At 36.9% G+C, this 20629-nt stretch overlaps 1 protein-coding gene across 4 annotated transcripts in view; it reads right to left on the bottom strand.

Moving 5' to 3' along the window:
- The window catches only part of ZNF608 (zinc finger protein 608), a 98769-nt gene that overhangs the window by 45191 nt on the left and 32949 nt on the right, over nt 1-20629 (bottom strand). For all 4 annotated transcript variants that reach the window (XM_088475100.1, XM_088475099.1, XM_088475103.1 and 1 more), the window contains one exon: nt 13367-13622. In XM_088475100.1, coding sequence (XP_088331226.1) covers nt 13367-13622 — 256 coding nt within the window. The remainder of the gene's footprint in view (nt 1-13366; nt 13623-20629) is intronic.

Below are 20629 nucleotides of genomic sequence, written 5' to 3' on the forward strand. Positions count from 1 at the left end.
TTATCAATGATTTGAACGATTTTAGACTGTATTAATATTAATGGAATCGTCCAAATCTGACTGCAAACACATCAGATGTCAGATATCGTTATCTGACAAGCAGGAACGCGCATCGTTTATCGTTGCAGGCTCACATGTCAGAATTTCTTTCAGATATGAATGATTGAACGATTTTTAAAATAGTTATCGTTCAGATCTGACAGAAAATCTGACCGTGTGTATGCACCATAAGAGTTTACAGTAAAGTAGTAGCTGAAAAGACTAATATTATATATTACCAGTTGTAGACATATTTTCAGTAAACAAGATCTAGATTAAAACATTAGCCAGGGGTCTTAGACAATATTTACAACCATATTTATTTTTAAATGCACCTCCTACAATGAATTAACATATTTTGGCATAATAGTATAAAAAAAAAAACTATCTATGTGTCATAATTGCTGTTTAAAGTTAAATGCCTTAATTTTAAAATATATTTTGGATTATTATAATTATTATTTTGACTTATCTATTGAAATGGAAAACATGCAAATGATTCTGTTAGTGTTGATGGGATAGGAGGAAAGGTCAACAATTACGATATTTAATATAGATCTAGAACTCATAATAACCCACTAGGTAGAAAAAAAATCAGATGGTCAGTCTTACTGTATGCTATAACATCCCTATAATAGTAAGTAGACTACTGTTCCAAGTTGAGGGAATTTACACTAAAACTGACAACCAAGGTGTTCAGTTTAGAAATGCAATCAATCATTCACAGTAGGTATAGCAGTGTTTTATGGCAACATATGTCTCATATTTTCAACATTATTTTTACAGTAAGGAATAATAAATAAGAAATGGAGAAACGCATCTGTGTGTTTAAAAATAAAACTGCGTAATACATTTAAGTTGTAGTTCAGATGCATAGCAGAGGCTTTACAGAACAATACTACTAATCCATCAAACCCTTATCAACTCTTAAGTAATTTGGGCTCTATTTACAATTTTGCTTCAGATACTTTTCCACTTAAACCTTCCTCCTCCTTTATCTGCCTGGAAAATGTGGTTACCATAGTTTCTGTGTCATGCTGAGACTTGATCTGTAGAGCTGCTATTAAGCTGCTGATAACAGTGTTTCTGTTGCAATTTATGAAAAATGTCAGTTGAAGGCACAGAGAATTGTACACACTATATTTTCCCAGCTGGAGAGATCTATGAATGGAAAGGGAAAACATGAATACACATGTTCTGTAGGTTAGAAAAGGCAGCAACCTACATTTGCTGGGTGGTTGATTGTACAACTGGTGGTGAATAGATTTAGGAGTATTTCATTTGTGTCAAATTAACTGTGGTTAGTTACCCACTATATCCATTGGTTTCAAATAACATATCTATGGTGTATTATTATTATTTAAATTTTTTTCTTTTTAAACCAAATCACATTTTTTTAATTATTTCTGCATAAATATTTATGACACATGCAAATAGCTATATATATATATATATATATATATATATATATATATATATATTATATTTATTTTTTTCTGGTGTAATATAAAAGCTTAACATACAGGATAAAATATATTCAATTTATAACTCAAGTCAAATAAATAAAAATGTTGATACTAAATCATATATCTATTGTATATCAACATTTTATGTTGGCTACACATTGAGCACTTTATTTTATTAGTTTAAGATATGAAAATTGACCAAATCAATGTAGCATTGGATTACTGCAAGAGGACAATCCATAACCAAGACCAAATTGGCCACAGGATTGCACAATGTTTGTAGAACAATATATGAGATGTCTAAAGCAATGTTAACCATCCACTTATTGTCCTGTCCCTACACAAACAGCCTACTATCCAGCTCTGCTTTATTGCCTTAAGTATATATTACCCCAAGAGACTGTCTCAGTGGAGTGGGGGGAGGGGGCTGGCATGTTCTTCTAGTTCCCCCCAATCTCCTTCCTGAAGTTGGATATTCTCTTTTATATTTAAAGCAGGATAAATCAAATAACCTATTCAGTTTTTTGGTGCTCTACAGTATCTTGTACAGACTTAATATATTTTGTAAATCATATATGTATAAATATTATTATACATGTACCCAAAATAACAGCCAATTCATCCTCTATGACATAAGCCACTTCTCGTTAAACTAATCTCAAATCAACAAACATATTGTAAGAGTGATTTGAAAGTGTTATTTACTAATTAGTGAAGACCAAATAGCATAATTTATAAAATATGCTGTCATTTGAAGTCTGCCATTTCCTAGAATTATATAGAAAGAATTACAAATCTGTGCAGCCCATTGAGCTCACTGATGTCATACACTTCCCCATTTCAGGGTCAACACAGCGTACTGAAGCAACAGCTATTAACAAGCACACATTTTACAGGAAACCAAGGATTAGCTTTCCTGCAAACCTTACAGGAAAGCTCTTGCAAACAGGGAAAAGGAGAATGGTTACTTATCCGTACAAATCAAAACACACTAAATGGTGGCAGGCAGCCAGAAAAATCAGTTCTGATTTCTTATCCCATCTGGTTGGCTTGTAAGTCATTGAAATATACATGCTAAAGTCTACTTTAGAAACAAATACTCACTGGGACTAATAAAAGTCTTGGTGTGTGCGTTTATTATGACTGCAGAGCTTGTGATCCATAGAGAACAGTCTTCCGGCAGTTGTGGGGATCCTGAGAGTTAGCCAAAGTACCTCAGAAACAGAACAAGTATAGATGCCTTGACTTTCCCATGGCCAAAAGCCAAGAAACTCTCATGGATAAAGCAACAAGTATTACATTTTCAACATTCTGTTAGCAAACCAAACCTCACTCTCAAGTCCTGTGGTCTTAGTATATTGTAATTGAGTGCAGACTGTTCATTTATATATATGGGTCATAGTTTTGGCAGACTTTTCATGCCACAATGCAATGTCAACAGCTGCTTAAAATCAATTACGCTGGCTTTAATATATAACATTTCTTTTAATTATTATTTTTTTACTTTAATAAAAAAATAATAAAATTATGTTTAGTTTTGTCAGACCAGTCAGAAATACTGCTGAATCCCAAAACCATTATCAAACACTGCAGCCAGCTCACTGCATCCATATTTCATTTATTATCTGCAATCTGCATAAAACAATATCCAGCTAGACTGAGGAGACCAATAGCATCCTCAGAGGCTACTAAGGCTTTATTTACTCACTTGTCACATCAATATACACATCAAAGAACTCAATTACACACCTCTCAACTGTGACTATTTTGGTGGGATAGACTTGATTCATGGACCGCGAAGAGTAGCATTTATATTCAAAACATGCATGGATTGTTGGTGATTCTTGCTTTTCCCTGTCTGTTGTAAAGTTGATCATAACTGCATATCTCCCAAAATTTAGACAAAGTGATTGTTTTGGATCCTTCAGGGACAAGTTAATATTTAAAACAATGGAATTTTTTCTTAAAAATATAATGTGTGTAAATCAATGGCTAGATGGCAATTTAACTAAGCACTCATACTTAGGGCCAAATTCAATTAACTGTGAGCTAATGCAGTGGGTGGGGCTATACAATTGTAAGAAAATGGCTTCTAGTTTAATAGCCTCTGGCATTAAATTCTGACGCTACCAGCGCTTTTCCGCGCACAGTTAATTGAATTCAGCCACTTAATGGAATACTTATTTTTGTCCTTTTGTTATATTGCCACCATGTTTTGAAAATGTTTAATATCCTGTGTTTTCGAGGCCTTATTATTATTTATCTAACAACTATCAATCTTTATGGGCACAAAAGAATCTGAAGAAACAACGTTTGAAATATTTTGGGACCTTGATAAGCAGAACAACTGCATATTATTAACATAAATTTTAAGGGGACGGCAGTGTGCTCTGTTTCTGCCAATAATGTAGATGTCTACAATATCTCTGGCATTAAAAATTTGATATATACTGTAGGAAAAATACTTCATTTTGAGAAAATAAAGTAGAAACTGCTGTTAACAGGGGTTAAAATGTTGATAAATAGGTCCCTTAATTACAAATCAAGGACAAAATACTACAATATGTAATCGTTCTTTAAAATGTGTCACTATTGCCTTGTAAAGAGAAAATATCACGGTCAAAACACATGAAACTCCTCTAGATGCAAAAAACTCCCCTACAGTACTGTATACCAGTGCATAAAATTGTCCTGTCTACAATAGAGATATAAATGAAATAAAGTGGCCCAGGCACTAAGGAAAACTAGATGACACATTTATAGCATAGAATAGTAGGCTTAGAATAATGATGTTCTGCTTCAGCAGTTTTGCATTAGGGAACAGAGAAACACTTCTAGTGATGTCACATGTATGATTCTGCTGACTGGAAGAATATTGTTTATATAATAAATATACCAAAACATAGACAAAAAAAAGGTAACAATGGAATATGGACTTGTTTTGCAGATGGATTAATATATTACAGACTTGCCTACTTTTATGCCAGGAGAGGATGACTCTCCATGAAATCAGATCAGATGGAACTTGATGCAATTTGCACAAAACTGCTCCACCCCCTGTGAAACAATTAACATAATCATGTTCTACAAACTGCAACAAATAAATTACTTTAGTGATAAAATAGGTGTATATTGAAACAAATAATGACTTGTTTTGTTAATATAATTAACTGCTTGCCTGAGGTTATCATGTGGGATGCGAGTGCAGGCAGGTTGGTTTTCCCTGATGTGGTCGCATCCCATGCAACCTCAAGCTACCCTCCTTCCCCTGAATTTTTGTCAGTCTTCAAAAGTGTCAGAGGAAATAAATTTACTCTTCCTTAAAGGGACTGGGCTGTGACAGCAGACATCATGTGTCATTTAAGCACCTCCATTCTGCTACTGGCAGTTCAAGTACAAAACTGCTTGGAGGTGAACTGAAATGATTATCAGCCCCTCCGAGTGCTACTTCCTGCTCAGTCAGGACTGATTGGTCCGCTCTGAGCTGCATGTCACATGCTCCACTGCACTTTGCATATGGGAAGGGGTTGGCAAATAGTGAGATCTATGACCAATGGTATGGCAGTATATTGTCACTTAGGGATCTATGGCAACTAGTATGACGTGGAATAATTCTACAGGGGGTCTACAAGGGTGATTGCAAAACGCTACATGGGTGAGGGGATACTAGTACAGAGGTCTGCTAGACACACCAATTAGAAGACATTACAAACTCCCTAAGCTGATATTTTTTGCAAAAAAAGTATTAATATTTTAAATAAATACAATCCCTAATATGTCATTGTAAAAATATTTGCCAGTTAAGTACAAAAAATTCACACAACTTTCAATCAATATTAAATTGAATGAAAACAATATAAAAAAAACCCTCAGAAGCTAATCAGTCTAGCGGAAAGTATGTCTCTACATTTTTCCTTTTTTACGATGAGCCAAACATAATGGCAAATCCTCATCAGCACGATAGGACAGATGAAGCTAGAGGTTCTACAGCCAAAGTCCCACTGAAACATAGAGCCCTGTGCAGTGGTACATTCCAAAAGCTTGCTCTATATACTACCTATGACCACAGCATTCTATGCTACAGTAAGTGCTTCCATGTTAATTTTATTATCAGGCCCTCCAGAACTCCTAAAGTGTCTCCAAATTAAAAAAAAAAAAGACAAAATGAAGGGCAACCAAAAATTGCCAAAATGGGTCCAAGCCAATATATGTCACCTCCCACTCCCAGCCCTATCCAAACATACTTCCACCTATAGAATTTGTGTACTGTACAAGAGGGTAAAAAACTAATTCAAAACAAATCTCTATAACCCCAAAACATATCCCTATGCAGGTATTTACTCTGGAGAACTAGCTTGTTACAGTGTCATATAAACATTTTGTGTAAGACTGAAAAGCAAACAACAGTAGTAGAATGTAGAAAAGGTAAAATGCTCTTAAAATAAAGATATTTTTTATACAATTCTATCATAAGGAAATCCCATCCATTACAAAATAAAACACAATATAAATTTAACTTGAGTATCTTAAGATATACAAGTAAAAGGCATTTTCTGTGGAACGTGCACAAGTGAATATTGGCCTGGTCACAAATGGATGGGGAACCACACAGCTCTGACGTGGTTAATGTTGCATGCATATTTCTTTTTAGTCCAAACATTATACAAATTATTTATTATTATAAAAATAGAAGCAAAGTTGGGGTCACTGGCCCTGATGTTTCCAACCACACAACAACATTTTATACCAACTATACACCTTTTATGTAAAACACATAAGTTTGGAACTTGAGCTATTGTGCCCTTTTGGCCTAAGAGAATGTAACATTGTCTCAGCTTGTGGCAAAATGGACATAAAAACACTTGATACTTTTTTTTGCTCTCCTTCCTCTAACGCCAATAACAGTAACAGGTTGAGCTGAGAAAAGGAGACTGTCAGTCCCTGTATGTGAGAAGTGTGTGGCATGCTGACAGCTTGTTCAGCACACAAAAGCTGCAAAGTGAAAAATGGCCGCCTGCTGAACAGTCTTCAAACGCACAAATTACCAGACATACTAAAATTCAATCTGAGCCAGAGAGCAGCTCAAGTCATTGGTTGGATGTTTGCAGTCATAATATTTTCTATTGCAGGAAAACAAAACCAACTACTCTTTCATGTCTGTCTTATAAATATACTTCCCTTTAGAATTTGTAAACTTACTGTACCAAACATTCTATTCAGGAAAATAACTCACAGATGCCTGTAAAGCTGGCCACACACATAGCGATATTTTACACGATTTGGCCGATTTCGACAAATCGTGACAACAAATCGTGTAAAATATGCCAAAATCGTGAGTAAATCGTGAGTCCCCACTCACGATCACGATGTGATGCGCGTCCCCGCTGGTCGCACATCGCATCGTCAGATCTGCCGTGCTTTAGGGCAGATCTAGGAAAGCGATGCACTGTGAAAGTCTGGATGCAGGAGAGATCGTATGAAGATTGGACACCAAATCGTGTGCAGAACGTATGGAGATCGTGCTGATCGTGTGCAGATCGTGTGCAGAGCTGCCGGGGAGAGTTTCAAGGGAAATCGTACATATCGGCTGATCGTGAGGACATCGCTATGTGTGTAGGCATCTTTAGATTTTCAGTACTCTTTACTCTGAACCTATAAAACAAATCTAGATATAAATACTAAGGGGTATATTTACTGCCAGTTTTTAGAAGTGGAGTTGTTGCCCATAGAAACCAATCAGATTCTACTTAACATTTATGTATAGAGAATAGCTAGAATCTGATTGGTTGCTATAGGCAACATCTCCATTTCTAAAAACCTGCACTTTTGTAAATATACCCCTAAGCATTTGCAAAATTATTATTATATTATCCTCCTTTATTTTGTATGGTGCCACAAGGGTTCCGCAGCGCCTCACAAAAGTAGAAAGCATAAAATATTCCTAACCTTGAAAAAACAACATGACAATGTAACACATCCTCTCTCAAGTAGCTGAAATACAGAGGGCTGAGGACTCATGACATATGCAAAATATTTACCCCCTCCCTACACCGCTAGTCAAGTCTCAGCTTAAAGGTCAAGTCTGAAAATCAAGTAGTCACAACTCACAACTGTTATGACGAGAGCTCTGATTGGACAGCTCACCACCCTAACAGTGTTGAACAATAAAAATTACTTGTGGGTGAAAGGGCTAGAATTTTAATCTTTTCATATCCTCTTTGGCATGAGAATTTGGAGAAAGTGATTAGTATTTTAAAAATAAGTGTCCCTTTACACCAACCTCCATAGTTCGGGGAGATGGTATTATAGATCCTTGATGATATTTATCCACTGAAAAAAAAAAAAAGAAGAGGTTTTTAACTACTAGTGTTAACAAACAGCAAGCGTGCACCAAGGCTGATAATTAAATGATTCAGTTGGACAGCCTTGCCATTTACTCACAGAAGTGGTTTTAATTGCTCGATATATTTCCACTAAACACCACTACGATTCAGCAATATGCAGATCTCCAATGACAGAAAAGCTCTTTGCTAGATAACATCTTAACAACATCTCAAAGCAATTTCTGCCACTAGGATGTGGGGTGAAAAAAGTTTAAGACGGCTAAGTTATGTTGATTTTGTAATATGCATTTCTAAATAATATACTCTGATTCCAATTACCCAGCACATTCTGAAAATGTTTTTCATATGTAATTGTATAGGCAGAAAATCTAAACCACTAGTTATAACAAAGTCCTGACTACACTAAAGAAAACCAACTAAACACAACACAGAGATGGAGGGATTACTGCAGCGACCAAAGAGTAACACACACACCACAAAAAACACATCATGTAGCATTCACATACTCGTTGATTTTAGATTGGATATGAAATAAAGCAAACAATACAGTACAGTGACCCTGATATTTTACTTTATGTATCCTTTCTACAAGCTTTTCAGCAGTGAATTAGCCATGTGTGTGTTGAATGTGTCTAGAAATATTTCCATGCCACAACAAAATTAACGATGGTTAAACTTCAGCAATTTAATGTTTTGGAAGGCACTTTGTTAGCTTTTTGAAGGAGGAAAGTGCAAACTTTTTTACACGTCCTTTAAGAAAACACACCCGCCTATACCAATTTATAATGCATTGCTATTGTGTAGACATTGTTCTTCGAAAAATAAGCCGCTGTAACTCTAAACTTATGCTGCTTTATCTCCCTGAGGGAAAATGAGAAATACAACAGTGTGTGACAAGCTGAGTAACAGGTCTCATTTAATAGGAAAAAACCTCCAGAGTATTAAATTCCCAGGTCCAAGTCTCTGACAAAAGCAGGCACTGGATTTAGTGCAGGTCAGAGAACCCTCAAAATGCTGTGTTTTATTTTAGAACATCATTCTTGAAGTTGAACAATTCCATGTCCCCAGTAACTAAACAGGCAACTGAATCACAGCTCTGAGCAATCATATGGTTTAGGATCCCCTTGGCCCAGATACAGACGCATTTTAATTAGCAGTAAACAACTCATTTACATAACTTCAAACAGTGCAATTGGTTTTGCACAGATGAAGAGAAATAGGCACAACAGCAGTTAACATCTATGGTGATCAGAGCTCATATAACCAATTCAGTGCTCAAAGGCTTGCAGAAAGAGGAGATAAAACAGAAGGGTTTGTTAATAACAGCACAACTGCTGGATTGTATTGTTTAATTTTAGATTGAATAGTAAACCAATGAGCTTAAAAACTATCAACAAGACTAGAGAATGTATTAGAGGAAAAATGTGCATAGCATGAACAGCCAGTACCAGGAAAACGGACTACACATCTTTCTACAATGCCATGTGTGCTTCAAATGTAACAGCGCAAATGTTATGGAAATTCTTCCGTGCATCTGTAAGCAATTTTACACGATATTTTCTCGTGCCAATGAGCTTTTAAAACAGAATAGATCAAAAACGCTGAAAATTCAAAACATCCTCAGACAATTTCTGTATACAGGCTAAAGGATTACAATTTCTTCCAAGTTAGATTTTTGTTCTCTCTCAAGAGCAACATGAATTACAGAGACGTTTGCAACAACTAGTTACATTCTGACACGGCAACAATTTATTTGTCTTTTAAGAACCAGTTTTACTTAGATCCTATAATCATTCTTTGCAGTGGAAAGCTTAGAGTATTTAAATAGATTGTGGTGGGATAAAAAAGTAATTGAAGCTCTCCACCGTATGGTAAATACATCACAGATGGAGCTTGAAATTGGCATCATTGATCTCTGTGCCAAATAGATAGTTCTTCCGCCAGGTGTTAGAGGAAATACATGACAAAGCACCAATGCAACCTGCACTATTATCTTACCACACAATTTTGTATATAGACCATTCATTCACTACCACGACATTAACATATTCGACTTTAAACTCTACATGTAAACAGAACATAGCCCAGACACATTGGACTATTTATATGTCACAGTTGATATATAAAAATGCTCACCAAATGTACAGTCAGCAGCTTTTTTTGGCATCACATTATACCCAAAAACATGGACTATTCCATCAAAAACAGGTTATTGCAGAGGTTCCCAAACTCCGCCATTAAATCCAGGTTTTAAGGATATCCATGCTTGAGTCCAGATGTTTAAATCAAATTGATTGAGGTACTCATTAAGTCAACTATGCTCAAGCTTGGATATACTTAAAACCTGGACTGTAATGGCGGAGTTTGGAAACCTCTGGGTTTTATGGTCGTCTTAAAGTTAACAAGATTTCTGTGTGAAAAATTACAAATCAGACCAGCCAGGACCTTAGATCTTTGGAGTATGTATGTTCTTCCGAGGTATGCACATGGGTTTTGTCCGGGTGCACCGGTTTCCACTCATAGTCCAAAAACATACTAGTAGGTTAAATGGCTTCTGAGAAAAAAATAACCCTAATGTGTATGTGATAGGGAATATAGATTTTAAACTCCACTGGGACAGGGACTGATGTGAATAACAATAATCTATTTAAAGCACTGTGTAACATATGTGCACTATATAAATATCTTAATAAAGACATAAATATACATCATGGCAGCCCAATTTTATTTACTAAAGTGCATGTTATTAGAAGTAGAGATATTGCCCATAGCAACCAATCAGATTCTACTTATAATTCATTTGGCACCTTCTAGAAGACAATCGCAAGAATCTGATTGTTCGTATGGGCAACAACTCCACTTCTAAAAACCTGCACTTTAGTAAATATACCTCATAGGTTCTACACCAAGAATCATGCTGGCCTCATCTCACTGCTAAATGAAGCACTCTGATTGCAGCAAATGTGAAATTCTTCTGGTCTCTCGGATGATTCAATATTATTAAATTGCAGACTACAAAGCACAGCGAGTATTTGCTTCTGGCACATCTGTAAATAGAAATGGTCCAGCAAACAAGCACTTTTTAATTCAATAAAGGTCAGAACCGTTTAGTTTATTCGACTGGAACAACCCCTCCAATAGCTAATCTGTTTTTTCTCACAATAGTAAACAACTGCTTATCACAACACTGATTAGCATAAGACAACAGACAAAGCAGAAAGGTCAAACCACTATTTTATTAGTTTCTATGTTATAATGATAAATTAAATGTAGTTTCCCAGTACTGGGGTATAAATAGTATAGTATTTGATCTAAACATGAATATTTGCAATTGTCATTCTTTTAATTGAAAACATGAAAAATAAGGATTGGAAAACATGCTTACAGAATACTGCGTCTTGTCATAAATTATTTCTGAACACAAATATGTCTGTTTTCTTTTTAGCTCAGATATTCTTAATAAACTTCACTGTAGAAATTCGAAAAATTGTAGGAAAATATTGTACAAATGCAGCTTTCAGGCATAATGGGCCATACAATCACTGACTTACAATTCTGTTTGGCCAGTAAACACTCTATTTCTAATTTGCATTTTATGGAATTTATAGTGTACAGAGAGCTGGGAAAATTACGCTAAATTTATCTGGCTCTTTTGTGCGGTTGGCGTAGGGCTGGGAACACACAGAGAAATTCTGCCGATGAAATGTGCAATATATTGTGGCAAACATTAAACAAGGAAAATATATTACCTACAGTTTCGAAAATTTTGCTTATCACTCAACCTACTCCTACAATGCTTAATAAATCTAATTTAGTCGATGTCTACAGATTATGGTAAACAGACAATACAACTAAATTGACCAACCAAAATTGCAGTGTTCGTGAATATCTTAAACATTTCAGAAAGTGTTTTAAAAGGGGAAAAGAGCATATTGATCATACACCTGCCATTTTATAATATTCAAAAACAATATGTAAAAAAGTGACCAGGATTTAACTAAACTTTCATAATACGTTGCTACACATAAAATGCATCAACCAAACTCTCAGGTGAAGCATCATCTGAATCAAAGGTGTAATGTCAGAGGACTGGAGTTGGTAGCTCCACCAATCACACACCAAGGTGTGAGAGGATACGGTTACAATGTAAGCTTAGAAAACACATATCTTTAACACCATAAGACACATAAGCCACTGTCAGCTAACTCACAGACTAGACTTTTTTTAGTCTGAAGCAATATTTGTGAGAAAACAACATACTAATTCACTAGGTACAAGAGAGACATCATTGAAGCATTCATGACCAATATTCATGAGATATGACCAAACTTCATTAGCTGACTGCTTCATTCTCATGAATATTGTTTAAGTCTATAATAGGACTACTTGATAGTGTGTCGGTAACAGATGCTTTATAATTACGCCCATCTACTAAATTTGCAAAAAAAAAAAAAAAATCAACTTATTCTGAAATATTAAGTTTACACTCATGTCAAAATCAAGCAATCTGTATAACGCCTAGGATAAATATCAAACCGTAAATGTACAAATGGCATCTTAAAATATTCAATATACAAATGAAACTACAAGCAAAATTATGCAATTTAAGATTCAATTCTGGGACTTGCCCTAACTTCAAATCATTTTGTTTAATTGTTATAAAACACTAAGGAGTATATTTACTAAAGTGCAGGTTTTTATAAGTGGAGATGTTGCCCATCTACTTAACATTTATCTAGCACCTTCTAGAACGGGGTGAGGAACCTCAGGCCCAGGGGCGGTATTAGGCCCACGGAATCATTTGGTCTTTTCTTTTTTGCTAGCCTCATCTGGCTAGCAGGGTGCCTAGAATGGCACCCTGCAGCCAGAATATATGCAGCCATGCCGCCTGGAGCGTCCTTAGGATGCTTCAGATAGTAATACTTAAGCCCTTACAGCTCCCGGAGCACCCTCAGGATGCTTCTGGCATCTCTGTAATCAGCTGCAATTGTGGCCCCGCCCCCATGTGCCATCACACGGAGGGGGCGTGGCCTGCACTGGACCAAGCAAATAATGTTATATCTATCAAAATGGCCCCTGGCAGAAAAAAGGTTCCCCACCCATGTTCTAGAAGATAATACCTAGAATCTGATTGGTTGCTATGGGCAACATCTCCATTTCTAAACTCCTGCACTTTAGTAAATATAACCCCTAAATATGCACAACTGTATGCTGCTAACCAAAGTCTCAATAACGTCATTTGTGAACACTTTAAAAATTAAAGATAAAAAGAAAATTAAGCAAAGATCACTTAAGACTGTTTAATGCCACAAAAACTCAAATCATGTCTAAATGTACATTCAGCAAAACTACATTTTCATAAACTAAAGAGGGTTCTCAAAATCAAACTAACATCAGTGGTTGAATAGAATATATTCAAAGTTCCTGAAGGAGCTGAAATATTTTGAATGAGAATTAGTCATCACTTCATGCACTTTAATAGACTTTTTGAAATAATTCACAACAGGTTAAGCATACCTTCTTCAGTTTCATGCCAGACAATCCCTTCCAAGTTGACACTGGTGCCAGGTTCACAAGGTCCAAGGCATTCAGGTTCAGTTACTACTCCAACATCACATGTGTTTACACCAACTGATCGAGTCCGTACTAGAAGCTGCTCTACTGGTGCAGCGATAGTTGAAGATGGTGAAAAGTAGGATGGCAGAATCGGAGATGGGATGCTGCAAGAAACTGGTGGTGGCGGAGGGGCAGGCACTGTAAACAGGGGGTCAACCTGGAGAAACAAAAAATACACATGTTGTTTGCAGCATTTACTTATTACATACATATATAAACAATACATCAAAATTATAGGGAAAAAATGTACAACATTCTTCACAAATACATTGTAATGTTGTAAAGCTAAAGTTACAAGTTTTGCTTGTGTTCTGTTGGCAAAGAATACCATGTGGTTTATTTTCCGAAATGCACTTTGATGAAGGTAGCATTCATTCTACCACATTTACCAGACCTTTTGAATTGGAAGTCATGGACAAAACATTAAACAGAAAAAAAAAAAAAAATACCACTCATTCATATTGAAGAAAAAGAAACAAATGTTAAAAGATGCATCACTCTTTGTACAAAACAATGTGTGATTTAATGGACAATTACTGAGAGCAAATGTAGGAAACCTGGCTCCTAGGCACACTTCTGTAACCGAAGGCTTTCATTAACAGCCTGGATCCCAGTAGGGCAGGGGGGGAGGAAGGGACTGCATGCTATTCATTCAGAACACAGACATATACGCTATTACTGAAAGACCCAGAGCCACTAGATGTGGATTTAACATGGGGTGAATGGGAAGTGGTTATGTATATAATAGTCGTCACTTCTTTAAATAAAAGAAATAAACACATTTGAAGTTATTACACCCCCTGGGGTGCAAGCATAAAACATTGTTTTTTTTTATTTATTTCTTTTTTTAGACAGTTAATGCACAAATGTTGAATTTAACAGATTTCAAACACAGGGGCGATTCAATTGTTTTAGGAACCGCGATATTTAATAGACAGCCAATGTAGTAAATCAATTGTTCTGGGCGCCCATTAATTATCCCACTTGTCACGCCCAAGTAGACAGGGTTTAGTTGCATATAGTGGCTAAACCCTTCTAAAGTCCTGGTTAGGGCGCCCAAAGTACTGTATGGGTGCCCAAACCACGTACTCTTTGCACATTTCGGCTTGCCTTTTCAGGATGGGGCAAGCAAAAATGCTGGTGCCAGCGGCAGTTCACACCTGAACGGAGCAATAATTGAATTGCTCCATCGGGTGCCCGGCCACCAGCGCTAACAATTAAATTGCCCCTTAATGTGATATCCAAAACAATTTGGGCACCCTAACAGTTGATAATAAGTAACACCAAACAGTTCTCGGAGCCAGAGTCTTTCAATTCTCTTAGGACATCTTATTTTCAATGCGTGTTTGAGATCAACCCACATATTGTCCATTATTTAAGGTTATGGACTGTGAAGCCCATTCCAAAAACTTAAGCTGTATATCCATTAGCCGATTTTAATGAGCGATTGAACGATTACATCGTAATCTTGTCGTTTCCGACATCAATCATCGCCTGAACATGCCAGTCATTCTGCAGATAACGACAGATTGGTCATGTTCAGTGTAGGCACTACAGGGGATCAGGAATGACTGTATGATTAGTCTTTCCATAGTCGGCAAGTGGATACAAAGCTTTAGTCTTTTGTTCCTGCAAGTACTTTAATGTTGACTTTCATTCAATCATTATCTTTCTGAGACGTCCAATTCCTCTCCAGCTTCCATTTATTGAATATTAGGTGCTAGAATTTGTTACTATTTACTCTGATCATTTTTTCACATGGACAATATTTCCTGTACCACTGGCAGCCACCTAGTTCTAAAGCATAATAGACTCATACCCATGAATAGCATTGGCAAAATATTGTATTCTGTAAACAATGTACTTTTAAGACACCGCCACATTAAGAAGAAAAACAATTTTATATAATTTCATTACCAAACTGTACTTGATTTCAAAACAGTTTATGGCCTATTGAAGTATTGTCTTGCAAACTTCAGATACTGACTTTTGCAACATGTTTGTGGGAACTATTTTCTTCCTCCACAACCGTCATTTTTGCATTGGCTACACCATATTGTAACATGTAGCCACTACTACTCTCCGTTTGACCTTTTTGCAGCTTCTCGGCAGAAAGACGTAGGTTCTGATTTGCATTTCTGACCAAAATGTGGACAGATTATGAACAAATTATTTGGTCAGCCAGGAGTTTGAACACTACAATGAGTTGAATGAATGCAATTACATATTGAACACTTTACAAAGTAGATGACTCTGGGCCTGATTCAGAGCGGAACGCTCTGACCAGAGCGCTCGCTATGAATCAAGTCCAGGAATGATGATGTTCGTCCATGCAAGATGACGTTTTGCCTCTTTCTGAGTTCCGTTTTTTTGGAGGGAAAAATCCGAACTCAACGTGCAAACTCGAACCTATCCGAGCCTGCACATCCCTAGTTGATACATTGACTCTGGGGCGCACCATAGACTTTCCTAGTGACAGGTCTTGACTGTGGTCTTATGATCCATATTAGGAATATTGACACACATATGTGTGGTATCCACTAAGTCTATCTTAGGTATGTTCAAGAGATATTAACTCAATCTACTCAATTAATCCTGCAGGATTTTTTCAGTGCGGCTCCAGTATACAACTCTCTGCACTGTAATATAGTCATGAACCAATGAAATCACAGCAACACATTTATAAGTGCATTTGAAATGGTCTATGATTACATGCCCTAATAAGAATCATTGTGTGGACATGTAGCTATTTGACTGTAAGCACAGATCTAATGGCATATCAATTAGGTATTGATAAGATGTTCAGTGTCTTTGTCTTCACTAGTTGCATTTTCATTAAATGTCACGTCAAATTAAAAATAGCATACTACATAAACCGCTAGGAGGAGTATCTTCTGAGGGTAAGGAAACCGCAGAATAAAATGCATGCAAACCACTTTTAGATATCTGGTGCTATCGCTAGTTTGGAAATGGGAAAGAGGATGAGCAGAGGAAGGCAGCTATTAAAAGTGGAAAAATACACAACAGTCTAACAGCTGCCAATGGTAAGGGGACAAACCAAGCCAAGAAAAAAAAAAAAAAAAGTCTTTATAGTCTGTCACTGTTATTTTTACTGCCAGGTGTTGATGCACACAGAGCAGTAGCCGAATGATCTATCAAAGAATTGTCAACATACAAAGTATATACACATTATTATTATCATCATTTATTTATATGGGGTCACAAGTGTTCCGCAGTGCCTTACAAAGTATAATGTAGGTGTTCACTGAATATTTAAAGATGGACAGGTCACTTACAGCACAAAATATCCTAAATGAACGTTCTGGAAAAAAAAATACTGGAAAACAATTAACGTTAGCTATCATCGGTTTCATGATGTATGTATGTATGTATGTATGTATGTATGTATATATATATATATATATATTTCCAATAAGGCCCGCACTCACTGCAGCAATACCGTCCATTACGGGTGCAACCTCAATGACACAAATCAGAAAAAATCTGAAGGTCCACAAACTGTGAGGGCACTCACCATTGCAGAAAAACATCATTTTAATTACATACCACCAGTGTTATATGAAAGGCTCGATCCGACGTTTCGGTCCCATGAGAGACCTTTGTCAAGGTTCAGAATTGTCACAATGTTCAAGCCATCAAGACAGGAGTGTAACACAGACAGCTAACACCATTTCATAAATAGCAGAGGTAATACATAGCAGGTGAGAGCCTAGTAATCAAGATCTCCATACTAACACCATGCTGACACGTCTGGCCACACCCCCTTAGGCAGAGACAAAACCAAGTCTCATATTGAACAACAAATCTCTGCAGGGCTGCATCTCAACATTATAAGGTAACCTAGGACAACTACCCACTATGTTACCATACATGCCAGGGCGCGCAACCACGCCACAGGAATCAGCGTCAGATGTTGCCTAGCAACATATAAACATTGCTGTGTGTCACAAAAAGTACACTAGCCCTCTAATCATGCAGCTGTCTGCACTATGTGATTGCCCTATTAACAATATGAACCAAGAAAAATTGTAAATACATTTCTCATTAGATCAATACAGGGCTCTCACCCGCAGGTATACCAATGCACATGCATAACAATATACATACACAGATTTAATAAAAAATTAACAGACTAATTGAATACCTATATGGACAATTAAATTGACTACCACCTGTGATTATTTGCACTTGAGATTTTATATACTAACTGAGTGAGTTTAAGGGATTACATACAGTGTAATATCTACAAGGCTCAGTCATCAACTGGAATTTATGTGGAGACTTCTGAATGTCAGAAGATACTCTTAAGTATTAGGTCATTAGGTCATCTTCTATTTTAAGATGAGCAGAAAATTGCTTTTAAATAAATAAACTGGCAACCGGAACTTGCAGACATCAATATTTGATCATTATATATATATATTTATTTAATTTATTTATTAACAGTTTCTTATATAGCGCAGCATATTCCGTTGCGCTTTACAATTGGAAACATTGATAGAACAAAACAGGGTAATAACAGACAGACATAGAGGTAAGAGGGCCCTGCTTGCAAGCTTACAATCTATATATCTATATATATATATATATATATATACATACACACACACAGCCTGATTAAGGTGGAGGCACAGGGGGCGAGCTCCCCTAAGCCCCCATCTCTCAAGGTGTTCCCCTGGCCAGAGCTGCTCTGGCGTCATTATCTGGGGACTATTCTGCTCATCTCCAGCCTCCACTGCCAGCAGCAGCTCTCCCAGCAACAGTTGCCGTGCAGCTGCTGGTGGTAGAGGCTGGAGATGAACAGAATCGGTCCCTGCGTTGCCCGAGAGGGGGCTCTGGAGTCTGACCCCACTGTAGAAGTGTAGATAGGTCCTGCACTGCCTCAGAGGTACGGGGGGAGAAGACACACAAAGCGGGCACAATCAGGGTCCCATTACTTTTGGCCCCTTAAAAAGTGGGAGGCACATATAGAAACCGTTGTAATTCCTGCACCATTCAAATGATTTGGATGTAATTACCCTCAAATTAAATCTGAAAGTCTGCAGTAAAAGCACATCTTGTTTGTTTCATTTCAAAGCCATTGTGGTGGTGAATAGAGGCCAAAATATGAAAATTCTGTCCATGTCCCAATATTTATGCACCTGACTGTATATGAGGAGGGCTCATGAGTATGTCAGTGGTAACAATCCAATAGCACTCAGAATACCAAGTGTTAGGCAACAAGTGTGACAAATTGGTAAATTATATTATTTTTATATAGGACATACAATATTATGCAGTGCTTAGGACCAAGTTACACAGACATTGTGTTTTTTGCCATCTAGCTTCTGGTGCCTACTATAAAGTAAAAAGAAATGGCCATTCCCAATGCCAAATGGAGATAATGACAAAATTTGAAGTTGGTGTACACAAAGTTTGTCAATGTCCTTGGTATTTGGTCAACATTTCTATCCCATTCATCAATCCAAAGGAAACATAATTGTATGTGTAGCAGCCACTCAGTGATGTAACTAGTGTTTAATATGCTGAACTGTAGAGGAAGAATAATAATACATAGATTTTCAGTAGAAAAACAAGTTATTATACATCTATAATATGAAAGAACAGGTAATTAAATGGCAGAAATATTACAAGGCAATGAAGGCATTATGATTTGAAAAAGCATGTGGAACAAACTGTTTCTAAGCCACATTTGTCAGGGGATATGCTAATTATTTTATCATACAAGCTGCAAGGAGAAATGTATAACAAATCATATTGGTTTCCAGAAAAGGATAAAAATGCAGCTAATCCATAATGACAGACTCATGAACTGCCTCTGGCTTTTATTTTCCTTAACGTATAGATTTTCTTTAAAAAAAACAAAAAACAAAAACCTATAAACTATACAGAAGGCATGATACAATAGTTGATCAAGTAAAATTTATGAGCAGCACAGATTTAGCTGCAGGATAACACTGCTGTCTAATTATGAGTCAGACAACAGCTACGTGAACACATCAATTATGGGCTACAGCCAAAAGCCCTTGAGATCTGGGAGATTAGCGTCCAATCCTCGGCTTTAAAAGCTTGCATCATAAAGAATATTAATAAGGGGAGGGCTGAACTGAATACTTGCCACAGTATTACAGCCACTGAAATAAGACATCCTACTACTATGCCTAAAGTAGTCTAAACAACGGACTTGCATCATTTATGAATTTGGGAAATTGAAGTAGATCTGAAAAGGCTTTTTCAAGTCTATGAGATACAAAACCTAAAAGGTCTTATACACGTCACAATAGTGACTAGGCAGAATAGTAACAATAACTTTAGCGCTTAAAGCTTGTGTACCCATCTCGATGTCATGTGCGGCAGGACCCAGCAAAGGTGTAGGGATCGGCAAGTGCATACACAATTGCTAATGCCCGAAGCGACAGCAGGGGCCATGCTGATGATGCGTGCCCATTGTCATGCAGTTCCAATGAGCGCGCATCGTCAGCAGCATAATGTGTACACATTGGCCAATATATTGTCTAGTGCACAGGTTCTCAAACTCTATCCTCAGGACCCCAAACAGTGCATATATTCCAGGTCTCCTCACAGAATCACAAGTGAGCTATTAGGTCCACTTGTGGATCTTTTAAAATGTGTCAGTGAGTAATGAGTACACCAGTGCACCTGCTGGGTGACCTGCAAAATGTGACCTGTGTGGGGTCCTTAGGACAGAGTTTGAGAACCACTGGTCTAGTGTGTACCAGGCATTAGAGTAACCGGGAAAAACTGTTCAAGATATCTTTTTCCCCAAAACCAGCAATTAAATAGGAGCAAACATTTACTGGGTTAACAATGAGGATCTGTAGGATGATAACCTTTGTTATTTATAGTTAATAAAAATTCAGGTATTTGAAATTACAATACAATACATTTAATTATCTATTTATATAATGCACAGTCAGAGGCAGACCATTTCTCCCCCTACTAATGCATGCCCCCTATTAGACGGATGAGAAAGGGTTAGTGGCAGAGAGACGCCTGGAAAAGGAGGATAGAGATTATGGTGAGGAGAAGAAATAAAAAACAAACAGCAGCTATGGACACACCAGGTAGCGACCCTAATACTAGTTTCATATAGTTCTCCACAGTGGTGTGTATTACTATATT

This window comes from Taudactylus pleione, unplaced genomic scaffold (genome assembly GCF_031769625.1).
Source record: "Taudactylus pleione unplaced genomic scaffold, aTauple2 ptg000162l, whole genome shotgun sequence".
NCBI classification, from domain to species: domain Eukaryota; kingdom Metazoa; phylum Chordata; class Amphibia; order Anura; family Myobatrachidae; genus Taudactylus; species Taudactylus pleione.